This window comes from Dermacentor andersoni, chromosome 8, assembly GCF_023375885.2.
Source record: "Dermacentor andersoni chromosome 8, qqDerAnde1_hic_scaffold, whole genome shotgun sequence".
NCBI lineage: Eukaryota > Metazoa > Arthropoda > Arachnida > Ixodida > Ixodidae > Dermacentor > Dermacentor andersoni.
In genome coordinates, this window is record NC_092821.1 from 104,338,534 (window position 1) to 104,352,266 (window position 13,733).

General features: G+C 44.9%; 1 protein-coding gene across 1 annotated transcript in view; it reads left to right on the forward strand.

Moving 5' to 3' along the window:
• LOC126529470 (DNA-dependent protein kinase catalytic subunit-like) overlaps nt 1-13,733 on the forward strand; it is a 181,166-nt gene that overhangs the window by 129,025 nt on the left and 38,408 nt on the right. Inside the window, exons 68-77 of the mRNA XM_072284110.1 lie at nt 315-374; nt 947-1,057; nt 2,174-2,302; nt 2,413-2,511; nt 3,227-3,329; nt 5,565-5,658; nt 5,866-5,998; nt 6,447-6,585; nt 12,250-12,413; nt 13,586-13,727. Coding sequence (XP_072140211.1) covers nt 315-374; nt 947-1,057; nt 2,174-2,302; nt 2,413-2,511; nt 3,227-3,329; nt 5,565-5,658; nt 5,866-5,998; nt 6,447-6,585; nt 12,250-12,413; nt 13,586-13,727 — 1,174 coding nt within the window. The remainder of the gene's footprint in view (nt 1-314; nt 375-946; nt 1,058-2,173; nt 2,303-2,412; nt 2,512-3,226; nt 3,330-5,564; nt 5,659-5,865; nt 5,999-6,446; nt 6,586-12,249; nt 12,414-13,585; nt 13,728-13,733) is intronic.

A 13,733-nucleotide genomic window follows, 5' to 3' on the forward strand; every position in this document is an offset into this window, starting at 1 on the left:
ATGCCATGACTGACTTATGATCGTGATGTGTTATAATGCTTTTTTTTTATACAAGTCTTCAAAGGCCTGTTCTCCACCTTATCATATATCTGTCCGCATTACATTTATGCAGATGCTTCGTTTAATGCATTACAAGGGCATGGCACGTGCAGATCATAATAATCTTTCAGATAAAAAGCACGTCTGTAGACTGGGTTTCATTCGGCTACACCTGTTTCCTAGTTATATTTTGCTAACAAGCATTTGACAGTGCAGTGTTTGGATGCAATGTACCAAAGCTAGGTGCAGGAATTTTCCACTCTTGTTTTCTTCAGCTTGCTGAAAGCAGACCTCCTGGTTCAAATGGCTTCACTTGGGATGATGCCATACTTCAGGTAATTCGTCAAGTTCATTATTAGCATGGTACTTTGCCTTTTGGCTGCCGTTATCAATGCTGCAGTCACTCAATGTGCCTACCATACCAGGCTCACTGGGCCTTTATGTGCGTCATAAAATCCAGTGAATCACGTTCCTGTTTATGAACCCTTATTTATCGATTTCATTTGCTGCGGTTTTAATGTATGGTTGGTGACGTAATATAGAGATTTTTCTTTCAATAAATTTTTTCAGTTTGCTGACATTTCTTTCCCTGGCTTTAATTTAGGTTTTGCAGCATATCTTTTCCTTATTCCTCTAAACGCAATCAGATTTAAAAGAGGTTTTACTACACTATGAGAGTGCTACTACTATGAGCTTCTAAACACAGTGGCTTTCAACACATAGCCTTCAAGGCAAGGAAGCAGCTGCAGTCGTTAAGAGATTTCTTTTGTTTATTTTATTTTGCTCAATTGTCTTACGCTTTTCAGCTTTTCTGTTTTTGTACAGACATGCGATGATCTTTGTTGTGCATAACGATGGAAGAACTTCAGCAGCAAGTTGCTACCACAACCGTGTTCTTATTTTTCAGTGCTGCTGCCTTCTGGGCGAATGGGGAGAGCTGCAGAGTGAAATCGATGCCAGGCTGGAACGAAGCAGTGCCTCAAAATGGGACAGCCTTTGGGATGGAGGATATCGTCAGGTTTGTGTTCTTCCTTCTCCTCGCAGTCGCCTCGCTCCAAGCTTGAGGATGACGTAGTCGCATCCCTATGCCTACGTACTCGAGTCCATAGTGCGACATCGCTCGTGGTGACACGTGACTTCGAAAATTATTCAAGGCACCATCTTTTATTTGTGTGATCTGTTGCTCAAATTGACGAATCGAAGTTTAAAGAAATAATAAAACACAAGCAAAATGTCTACATGCTTTTGCTTTACTTCGCACCGAAGCAAGAGAGATGTACTTCCGCTTCGTCTGCTTGTTCCCATCGTCATGCAGTCACTTGCGCAGATACCGAAACCGTGCCATTTTCTACCGTGTTTCAGCGCGTAATCATGCTCTGCGATCCGCTTGTTCTGCCTCAGTATTTGTGTAGCACTGAATTATATTGCTAGTCATGTGTCCTTGTGCACAGCGCTCAAAATCATGCGCTGCACGAAACGATAACAGCTCGCGCGCAACGCCACCAGCGGAAAAGCGCATTGCCGGAAAAAAAAAACCTAGAAGAAAAAGAACGTGAAGGCAGGGCCCATGACACGTGTCACACAATCCTCGAGGTCCGGCATGGGAGAACGCAGGGAAGGAATTTCGCTTGCAGAGGCTAGGCGTAGGCTAGGGGGAGGCTAAGCGGAGGCTAGGGGGAGGCTAAGCGGAGGCTAGGGGGAGGCTAAGCGGAGGCTAGGGGGAGGCTAAGCGGAGGCTAGGCGGAGGCATGCTTGGCACTGGAGCCCGCCTGCTGAAATCATGGGTTCGCGGCACTGAAATATTTCTATCTCGGCTATTAATGAGCTGACTTGAAAAATTCTTGTGGCAGAACACTCCCTAAAGTACACGTAACAACTTCCAGCGTATAACCGAAATTTGCTATGGGGCCTGGTGAGGGGCCCTTTAAAGCAGCTCATGCGAAGCCTATGCGAAGCTGTTGCTGTGCAAGTTTGTGCACATTGCATGAGGCACCGAAAATTTTTTAGATTGCTTTTTCTTTTTTTTTTTTTTCGTGCGTGTTCCACTCTTGTTCCAACAGCATGTGTTCCAATTTTTGTGTGTGTGTTTCATTCTTGATGTAACAGTGTGTTTCGCTTTTGTTGTAACCCACAGGAGCATTACTTGCCACTGTATGTAAAAGCCCGTGTCAAGAGCACTCTCGGTGAATATGGTGATCAACGAGACTTCCCGCACGTTATCCGAGAGTGGATGGAAGATTCCAGCAAGAATCGCTTCCTGGAGGCAAGCCACTACTACTGTCAATTAATTTGTTAAATGATTAAATTATTAACAAGACGTTACACTGCCATAACATTATCGATATTGTTTTTTATTTGTTTCTTTACTTACAGGAAGAATGTTGCCAGGAACTTGCTCTTTTAAGCCTGTCGCAAAAGGACACTGGCCGTGCTGACTACTATGTCAAATGCCTCACAGAACAGTTCCTAGAGGTGGGGGAGCTGCATTCCTTGCTTGTGATTTTACAGACAGGGCCACATTTCCTGATGTCTCTAAGTACCCTGGTTTATCCATAGCCTCCTGTATGTTTTCTACGCCTGCTTAGTGAGGCCAGAACCGGGGCTCACATAAGATGTTCCACTTTCCAGATAGTCACAGCTTATGGCACGAGGTTATAGTCGTGTCTGTTCGTGTCATTTTTGCTGCCTAATTCGAGCTAATTTCGCCCAGGAAATTGAAACTGAACAGCTGAAGAGAACAACTCTCATACCTTTAGCTTACGGGTGACGTGACTGCCAAAGGAGTAAAAAGCAAGGACAATTATCCTTGAATGAAGTTGGCTGAAATTCGTTAAGCTACAGAAATGAGCAGCGTCAGCCTTTTGTGTTGAGAGATGGTTATTAACTCGTCGCACGACAGGCTACAAGTCAATCTTACTGTTTTGGCTAAAAAAAAATTTGTATAATTTTTATTACTTGTCTGGTTATTACGTCAAGTCATTTTAAGATATACAACTACGTTGTGAAAGCTGTCTTGAGGGAATTTCGCAATCATCGTATCTTCCGTATATTTAACGAATTTTTGAACACATTTTCTAAAGCACCCTGTATATACCTTGAAAAGCACTTTTCCATCTAGTGCACTTGCATGCTTTCTGCAAGTCCATGTCATTATGTTACATGGCAGCTTTCATTTTGATGCACTCAGGATTGGAGCAGCCTGAGTGTTTTGACGCCAACTCTCATCGAAGGCAAGCTCGAGTGCCTACTCCCGCTGACAGACCTCGCGCTGTATCTGAAGCACAGCAAACGTGAGTGCCCTGTGTGTTCCCAACTGAGACGTACTCTTAGTTTTAGCGTTTCATTGAGCATGTCGTCTAAGAATGTGTACGACAAGTACCTCTTTTTTTATTTGCATTTATGTATACTGTGACCTTTTAATGTGATAGCGTTAAGGAGCCCGTGTCGCAGAAAATCCGGCGTCGGTGTACAGCGTCGGTCATTGTTTCGGCGAAAACATTTTCTACCCACCCACACCCAGGCCGTCCATGTGACGCAAGGAATTTGCTGAACTAAATGAATTTCTCAAGCTGGAACACACGAAAAAATTGTAAACCATGACTTGAAGCAATAAGTGACTTATAACTTATATGATCATGACTTGTACACAACCTACAGACATGATAGCTCTTGGATTGTAATTTGACTATACAAGAAAACATAATTCTGTTACGTGAAAACTCAAAGAAATGCCTTTTCCAGCGTTTCTACCATTCACAAACCAGCCACGTCGTCCACCACTTGCTCGCGCCAGTGCGCGCATGTCTGGGGGGGGGGGGGGCACGGAGCGGCGCGCCCGGTTCTTTGCAATGCCTCCAGCTGGTTTGGCAGAGCATGCAGCAACGACTACGCACAATATTGACTAGATGAAATCTAGTCTAATCGGCCAGGAAAGAAACTGGAAGTCAGGGCTGTACTTGGAGTCTCTCGAGATACAATCAACAGAACACACGCTCACTCGAAACAAAGGAACCCTCGCCTCATCTTACGCGCGGTGCTTGCGCCGCATGCTAAAACCTATTTAAACAGGCACTTCAACCCTTTTCTCCCCATTGGAAACAAGGCTTCCGTGTGGAAGCTGAAACGTCTTGTCTTAATAAGTTTTACTTGGTCAGTGTACATCTTTCTTTGTCATGTCTCATCCCAACCAGACGGGCTTCTGTCGAACTCTCGATTACACATTGCGGTGACATATGCTCCAGTTTCTGGGACGCGTGAGAAGCACTCGGGGATCTTTTAATGCTATCGCGTTCCACTCTTAAAGGTAAAGCTTAAGCTCCCTCCAAATTTTTGTCAAAATCATTGCAGGGTGGATAAACATCTCATCACGTAAAACTAACACACAGCCACAAAGTAAATACAAGGCAAGTAATAATTACAAAAATATAAAGAACAAGAAAGAAGAATAAAGGCCACACAAAAGTTAAATCAAGTTAGGTGCTTTTCAAATAATGACAGTGAGTCCTGTGTTATAATGTTGTTGCTGAGGTTGTTCAGTCTGCAATGGTCCTAGGGAAATATGAATACTCAAAGCAGCCAACTCGAGTAGAAAATGCTGTAATGGGGAGGTGATGACGGAGCCACGGAAAGTGAGCCCCTGCCCAAGCAAATTGCTGCTTACAGGAGGATGCTTGAAAAATTCGATGAGTGCCCAATGATTACTAATACCTAGGGGTGTGTGACAGTAGATTTCAAATCGCATATTAGAAAATTATCAAAAATTTAAGGCTTACAAACTCAGTTAAGTGACTGCCATGGGAAGGCTGTGGTGATGCATTGAATACCTGGACGAGAACAAATTTTGCTTCAGCCACAAAGCCCACTTTTCAAAGAACTTGTGTTGGTTTCCCTTGTAGGTTCATAATACATTCTGATAGATTCCAAATTTCCATTTCATCGGTCTGCCTCCACTTGGTTGGTTTCTGCAGGATTAATTTCACACATCATTCAGCTCATGGAATGTTCCAGTGGGTGCATTTCAACATAGACGTACAGTGCTTCTGTATATTTGCATGGGGTTATAGAAGGTACATTTCTAATATTCTGTGCTGGCAATAATTCAAGGTGTCTGAGCTTTATACAAGCTATTTCAGCTGCACACAGTAGGACACCATGAAGATAGTTCCGTACCTGATGTCCTTGCAATCCTGATAGCCTCCCTAGTGCCTTTTTTTCACACCCTTTCTTTTTCATAAACACAAACAATTAACAGACATTTTGTATAAGCAGGTAATCATATGAGAGACAGTAAACACCAACCAAAAATTTGCAGTAAAAGTGAAGGTGCAGTTGCTGTACGTGCACAATTGCATTTACCCTCAGGAGGGGGCCAAGATGGCCCCAAAAAGTTGGTACACCTTATTCAGGAATATTACTTTCATTTAAAAATATTTTGAACCGCATTTGCATTCTGTTGGTTACCTGCTTCTATTGCCTCTGATTGGGAGCAGTAGAAACTCAAATAAGTTTTGTCTTTTTGCCCACAGGTCACGATGCAGACAATCTGCTGTCGAGCTGGCGGTCACGGCTTCCCAGCAATGCAGACTCCGTCCTCCTCTGGAACGAGATTATCACCAACAGGTGGGTCGGCATAGTTGTCTTCATCGTCGCTGTCATCAACGGCAACCACAAGAGCAACAACAAGCTATTAAGCCCACTGCAGGATGAGTGCCTCTCCCAGTGCTCTCCAATCAGTCTTCTGAATAGCTTCTTGATTTGTCTTCATTTGTGCGTGTAATGTAAACGTCATGAATTCCACTTGAATCTCCTTTCTCGCTTGCTTAACAGGTGCTTCCTCATGAAGTCACTCGGGCAACCCGTCCCCAAGGAGAAGGCGCTGCTCCTGAATGCCTTCGCCAATGCCATGTTACAGCAGGAGAATGTGCCGACTGCACTCAGGTCCATCGTTGAAATCGAACAGGTGCGATAAGCTGCTCTCGAACCGTGTGTCCTCACTTTCACTTCATAGTGCATCAGCCATGGTGATGCAGTAGCCCTGGCGTTCTGGTGCCGAGCGCGAGGCTGCTGGTTCAATTTATGCAGGAGCAGAGTGCAGTTACGCTTGTGTACAGCGGTCGGGATGAACGTCAAAGAAACCCGCATGGTCAAAATTAATCTAGAACTCTCCACACCACCATCTATTACAGCCTCGGTTCAGGGGGGGGGGGGGTGAAGAACGATCACTCCCCCCCTCCACTTTTGACACCACTGGGAATGTCGAAACGTTCATTTGGTTGAGGCCGTGTTGTTCAGGCTGTGGTGGCGTGACACCCAAAACCGGTGATTTGTTGCCTTGTAAACTGATACTGTGTAAATTTTTAAAAACCTGGTGTCATTCGTGAGCAAATGTGTTCTTTGCCGTTTCACAGATGAGGCTTTCTGGGCAGCTTGGTGATTGGGCAGACTGGCGTTACGTGGAAACATACTGCACGATGCTCAGGAAGGCCTCAGAAAATGAGCCCCTGCCCAAGCAGGTTGCTGCTTACATGCGGATGCTTGAAAAAGTCGGTGAGTGCCCAATGATTGCTAATACCTAGGGGTGTGTGCATACCGACAGTATATTTCAAATCGAATATTATGTTGAATTCCAATGGCAGATCCAGATCAAGTTCTTCTGCTCTGTATGGAGCAATCCTATTCCAATGGCAGAATGGGAGCGTGAGCTGTGTGTTCCAATGGCAGATTGGGACCAGCCGCTGATCCCGGATTGCTCCGTGGAGCAAAAATATTTGCTCCGCCGAAATCGGCAGATTTGACCGGAAGCCCTCGTGACGTATTTCCTTCACCCGCCTCTGCTTCCTGTCACGGTCGCCTGTTTCCGGTCGCGGGCAGCTATGGACGACATGGGAAACGTGGACGCCGCTTCGCGCCGTGTGATTTTGTTCGCGCTCCTAGACAGCTCCGACTCAGACAGTACAATTTCCAAGTCGAGTGATGATTCTTCTGACACGGGCAGTGGAATGGGGTGGTGCCAAGCGCTTGTTACTCTCTCTATTCTAGCGCCCTCTCACTTGATTTTCCTGTACTAAGTGCCCCCGCGGGAGCACATGCATTCCCTTCGCAGATATGGTATGAGCAGATGAGAGCGATCTCAGTCGGAGCGGCGCGCTCCGTTCGTGATCCGGCTGAGCACTCGTGATCTACCATTGGAATTCAACATTAGAAAATTGTTAAAAATCTAGGGCTTACAAATTTTTTGCAAGAAAAGACAGTGCTACACAAGCTCGGGAGTCTCATAGCATGGCATAACAAGAACGTAACAATTAAGTAAGCTATCAGTAACATCGGTACACAGAAATCAAGATACACAGTGGGGTGTACTCTTATTAACGACTAATTCAGATTAGTTATGCCAGCACTGATTACAGATCAGTTCTGGTATATGAGGGACTGGGAAAGGTTTTTTGAAGCACTGCCCTTTGGCACTCGTTCCTGCGTTTAGCATCGGCCTAACCGAGCAAATGCGGAGCGCAGCAGGAAATGAAAGAAGGCGATAGCAAAGAGAGAGCGAGGAGGAAAGTGGTGGAGGAGGCTACAATGAAAGCATTAGGCCGAAAGTGGAGGAGGAGAGTATGGCAAAAGGATGAGGAAAAAAGCAGAAGACTGCGATAGCGAATAGAGCATGAGGAGGAAAGGCGAGGAAGTCACCTTGAAGCACCACCATATGGCGCTCACGTCCATGTATCCGCGACAGCAATGGCACCAGCCGTCTGGGGGAAAGAAAATAAAGAACCAGAAAGCACGCACTGTGTTCACCGCAAGCATTTCCCAGTAAAGATTACAGTTGCATGAGCTTCAGTTGCCGGGGGGCAGCAACTGTATGGCCGGTCTATAAATAGGGCTGCACAATATGTCTCTGCCAGTCGGTGTGGTGATCGGGGCGATGCCTCAATATCTCACGAAATGAAAGCATGTATAGAGCTGCACTCAGATTAGGGAGTATCGTAATTGTTGGTGAATTTTTATCAACAGAATGTCTGTTGAATAGAATCAAGTGCTTTTCCTTTGTCGTTGTATTCTGCCGAATACCAATGAGGTTCCTAGTTTAATAGTGGACCTTTGTTTTATGGCAATATTTTAATATATAGAAAGTATTGCTTTTCAATTTTCCTCCACAATACAGAAGGGATTTCCCATCATTTGGCAGGTTGGTTAGCGCCAAACCTTGTGATAGCGATTTTGTGCACAATAGCGATGAGCAGCGACTTCAAACAACGAAACGTGCCTTCGCGCAAGCAGATCTGTCATTCTTGTTGCTCAATCGCTCAGATCTGGAAATCTAGAATTCATCACTCGTCACCTGGAGGTGCTGTGAGTGACTGGTCAATACCACAAAACCAGAACTGTATTTACGTCAGTCAAGTACTACTGATTGTCGCACGGAACGAGCAAAGTACCAAATTTTGGTATGTGCATACAAGGATAAAAACCTACTGCAAGATCTGCAGAAACATTTTATTCTGCTCTTTAGAACAAAATATGTGAAGTTAAATTATTAAAGCATGCGTCACGACAGCTGTGGCATGTATCTGCTGCCCTCACACTGGCAGCACCGGGGAGACATGGCTCAAAGTCAACACTGACGTGGGGTTCGACTTGTAGGTGACGCGCCAACGCAAAAACCGTGTCCATCATGCTGCTTGTCACCGTTGCACGGGAGGTCGCTTGCATTGGGTGTTCATACTTTATCATAAGGCCAACCTGTGCCACAGACGATAAGGCGGACAGCGCATCAAGTGACTCGATCACCGTTCTGTGCTTATAGCCTTTATTGCCGCTCTATGGGCCGACTGCGGTCAGTGCCGACGGTAAAGAGCAGGTGACTTTTCATTGTTAGGTTCGGATTGGTTTGCCACTTGCCAATGATTTTCAAATCAGGAGGGTCAGGCCAAAATTGCGAGATGCCTCCCCCCCCCCCCTTCCCAGCCCTCTTTCCCTGCAAATGTATGCAGCCGGACAGTCAGCACACCAGTCACATTACACTTTTGCGCCCACCCTGTAATTCTAAAGCTAATCTGGTGACAGGTTGCTGGAAGCTACAGAAAGATACCGATGCGTGTCGCAAGCAACTTGCGAGCTGGTCGGTCAACTTCCCGAGTTTCATGCGGCTACTGCGAATAGAACTGCATCGATTCAGCACCAAACCATAACTTTAGTCGCCGACGCAAGACGAAGCAGCGACGATTAGGCCTTATGGCCGAGGCAATGTGGCTGGGATGAAAATTTGCCGCTGACGATGTGGTATACGTTAAACGAGCTGAAATTAAGCCCCCGTGGAATGCTTGCCACTAATATGTTCATATGAGTGGCTCATCAGTAATCGGTCCCGAGATCACGCATACGGGTTTGATTGATGGCTGCCAAAGCGGTGTCAAGTTTGTCGCCACGTATCCAATATTATGATCTGTGTGCCATTTTGGCTGCTATAATCGGCCCGATCTTGGCACATGTCTTTGCACTTTTCCAAAATATCCGCTGCTTTTATTGTCATTTCATGCCAAGTTATCGTGTCGATCGGCCCTGTCGAACCTCGTGCCAACACAGGAGGCCCCGGCCAACACTGCGGCATTTTCGCGTTCTGGCAGAAGCGCCCGCAGAGACCCAAGTCCACTACCGCGTCAGCCGAGGCAGCGCGCTCGTTTTGCGCCGAAAACAACAAAGTGAGGTGCTCGCTTGCACAGCATCAAGCATGCGGCACGTGTCACTGCGCCGAATATATACCGAATGGGCGAAAAAACACATAGTATATATTCTTTTCGCGAATCGAATTATTCGAACACTCACTATTCAATTCTGTGATATTCGAGTATTGCACAACCCTACTAATGTCAACATGGCTAGCTTACTAACCATATATGTTTCGTTCTCCTCAATGATTTTTTATGATAGTGCATGCTTCTACTGCTGTGCAAGTTTAACTGGAGCTTTGATTACTCAGCCATGATGTTGAGGGTTTGGTTAAAACAACAAAGCAAAAATACCGACTAGAATTTATTGTATTATTATTACTTTCTTTCTTTTTTCTTTAGTAGTGTGAATGGCCTCGGTAAGTTTTAACTTAAACGAGAGAGTTTACCCACCATGGTTGCTTAGTGGCTTCGGTGTTGCGCTGTTAAGCACGAGGTTGCAGGATCAAATCCCAGCCACGGCGGCCGCATTTTTATGAGGATGAAATGCAAAAGCACCCATGTACTTAGATTTAAGTGCACATTAAAGAACCCCAGGTGGTTTAAATTAAACTACGGCGTGCCTTATAATCGGATCATGGTATCGGCATGTAAAACCCCGTAACATTACAGCAAAGCTGTACTTGGCTAGGGTTCCGTGCATTTTTGTTCTCCGTGAACAGAAACTATAATCAGTGGCTCCTACCCCATAAGCATTCATACTCCCGTAAGCAAGCAAAAAATGCAATGGCTCATAGCCCCATAAGGCAGAGGATACAAGCACTCAGCAAAGTGAAGTGAGCAGTGCTTAAGTTCTTTCTAATCACACATACAACATACAAAACATCATGTCGAAAATTGTCATCATCAATGGCTCATACCCCCATAAGCAAGCAAAAAATGCAATGACCCACAGTCCCATAAGGTTCAATTCTGGCTTCCAAACGAGGAACTTAACAGGATGCAGTCAGTCACTCTCCGCTTGCTACAGACGAATTCGTACCTCAATCCTTGCCATATGAGCCAAATTGACCCGGACTACAACGGATCATTCACTTGTGCACAGTGCAGTGGACACGTGAACTTGGGACACATGTTGTAGGGATGTGCGACGCAGGCCTCGTATCTGGAGGACAAGAACACGTGGGGCGATGCTCTTAGGAGCAGTGAGCCATACAAGACCAACTCTGAGCTGTCCAGAAGACCCGTGAAGCGGTGGAGAACCTAGGGCTCCCCGTCCCGACATGGGAGGTGCCCTCTACACCTTGATGTCAGGTGTCCTTCACAACACTTTTCGGAAATAAAGTTTTACCACCACCACCACCATAAGGTTCATGGCTGCTCACTTTGCGAGAATTAGCTGCGATGACACTACCTACCCCTGTTGTCATTGTCGGTGATTTCAATGTGGATGTGTCGGCACCGAAAAGGAAGCGGTTTACGCATTCCGTGTTGCAGACATTTCCTTTACGATGCCACACCAATCACCCAGCGGCATGCATGCATGAATTTGACATTATCAAAGAATGTGATTGCAGTTGCAAGTGAAATAATGACCACTGATCAAGACAATAAATGAGTGTGCGTACCTTTTGTCACGATGATCAGCCATCAAGACAATAAATTAGTTTGTACCTTTGTTGAAAATTATGTGTCACTTCCATGTCATGTGCTCCGTGTTGTTGACCAGCTTCGCTGGTCAACCACCTTCACAGAGTGGAATGGCTCATGATGTTTTTTTTTATTGAAAATTGTCTGTTTTGTTCTTTGTTGTGTTGGAATGTAGAAAACTAGCGTTAAAATGATATTAGAGCACATAAGCAAAGTACAAATGTAACGTGCACCCGGATATATTATTTCTTTTAGCAAAATAGAGAAAAATGGTAAAGTGTCTTAATGTGTGCTGCACATTGGCGGCTGGTTTCTTAGTCAGTTTTGCCGCAGTATACGCCTGTTATGCGGTAAAGCATGCGAATGCCACGAAGGCAGTTTTAATTTGTGCCCTACTACCATGCAGGCAATTTATGACCCAATTTTCTCAGAGAAAAGAAAGGTGCGCATTAGAATTGAGTTATTACCATAATCGGACATTGTGAGCTATAGTTATTGCTTCAAAATTCTCCTATAACAGGCTGACAATAAGTGTTTTCTATGTGAGATGACACGCCTTCAACACATTCACTATCTCTTAAGCTCCACCGAGACAGACTTTGCCACTAGAGGGGTCGCCCTGAGGTCACCACAGGGGTCAGGCGTGTGCTTGCTGACCAAGTTTGCATTATCTGGTGAAGGCAAATTTCAGGGTCGAAGTAACAAAAGTTCAGGCCCATAGAAATGCATGGGTGCCGGCCAGGATTTTGGGTCAGGATCGAATTTACGGAAATCTACTGTAGTAGTAGTATTCCTCAGTCAGTGTATTGCTGTTTGCTCTCGTAAAAATTAGGAAGAGAAAGAGGACCTTAGTGGATTCTGGAACTGCTTCACACATTGATGTTCTCTTCTGCAGATGCAGCTGCTGGAGGTATGGTGGTCGACATTGTGCACAGTGTGAAATACAAGATGCTGAGGGGACAGCTGATGTCTGGACTGTCATTAGTCCTGAGGGCTGGTGGACAGATGACTGAGGACCAGAAGGCAGCGCTGAAACTCTCCGACGATAACCAGGCCATTGTGAGTCTGTACCTGTAACTTAGCCCTCACTTTATTAGGATTATTTATTTGCTCTTCATTGAAACAGTCCTGCAGCACCACTACGGCATTATTGCAGATGAAAGGGGGGGGGGGTTACAAAAAAAAATTCAACCTTGTTGCAATTCACCAGTACAATAGGTACATTGTTCCAATTTTCAATGAAGCTGGCAAAATATGAATGCTCCAGTTGGCTTGTCCCAGAGTGATATGGGGGCCTAACATGACATAGATGAATTTTTCACAATGGAACATCACACCGATGGTGAAAATACATTGTTGAACAGATTATAATTTTGCCACCTGACTGCATAAGTTGCATGTTGTCCAAAGCACACTCTGGTCATTCATGAAGGAAGTGAAGAGCTAAATCTGATCTGAAAACTTTGTTAAGTTTAAAGAAAATTTGCATTACCATTCTAGAGTTTCTTGTTTAGAAAAAGATTAGCCATACTATGTGAAGAGAAAAGCTGAAACATGGAAAGTTCACGTAGCACATATAAGTTCTAAAATGCAGCATTCATGCTTCAGATCGTCATCTCTTTTGAATTACTGCTATGTTCTTTGCTAGTGCATCAAGTCAGGTCCACTTACTTTTTGTAAATGTGACTGCATTGTTTGCTTCTGTAAAGCTTTTTGACCAATATATTAATCTTATCTTTCATTTTGATGCGGCTTACAAATATTCCTCCTTCATATGTCTTACGCTGCTGCCACTTCAAGGTTGACGTAGTGGAGGATGTGGAACTGTCAAGTTACCAATAGCAGCTTTCATGTGCTGCTTTTCTATCTGTTTCTAGCATGAATAGTTTGCCATTGATTGATTGACGATTATCAGTTGATGAACCTAACTGCAATTTAATGCATTCTTGCTTTTCTGTCCATTTTTGTGCAAATAGTTTGAAATTGATTGATAAACAATCAATTTCAAACTATTTGCACGAGAACAGACGGAAAATCAATGCATTAAAATTGCCGCTATGTAGCTTAATTATAACTCCTTTGATTTATTGATCAATCAATCAATAATACGTTTACAGGTGAGGTGATACCAGCAAGTATGGGCAGTGACACCATGCTGAGATACTTGCAAGGCACTTTTAAGTGGTGTGCTTCCATTCGAGTCTGGGAATAATCGCACCGAATCATTGCAGACGGCACAGTCAGTCTGTGATGAAGCACTCCATCAGCACCTCGCCGCCACCGCCGTGGAAAAGGCGTCGCCGGAGCTGAAAGCTGATGCTCACCTGAGCGTGGCAGTTTTCTGCAGCAGCATTTTGCAGGCAGAACAAAGCGGTGAGT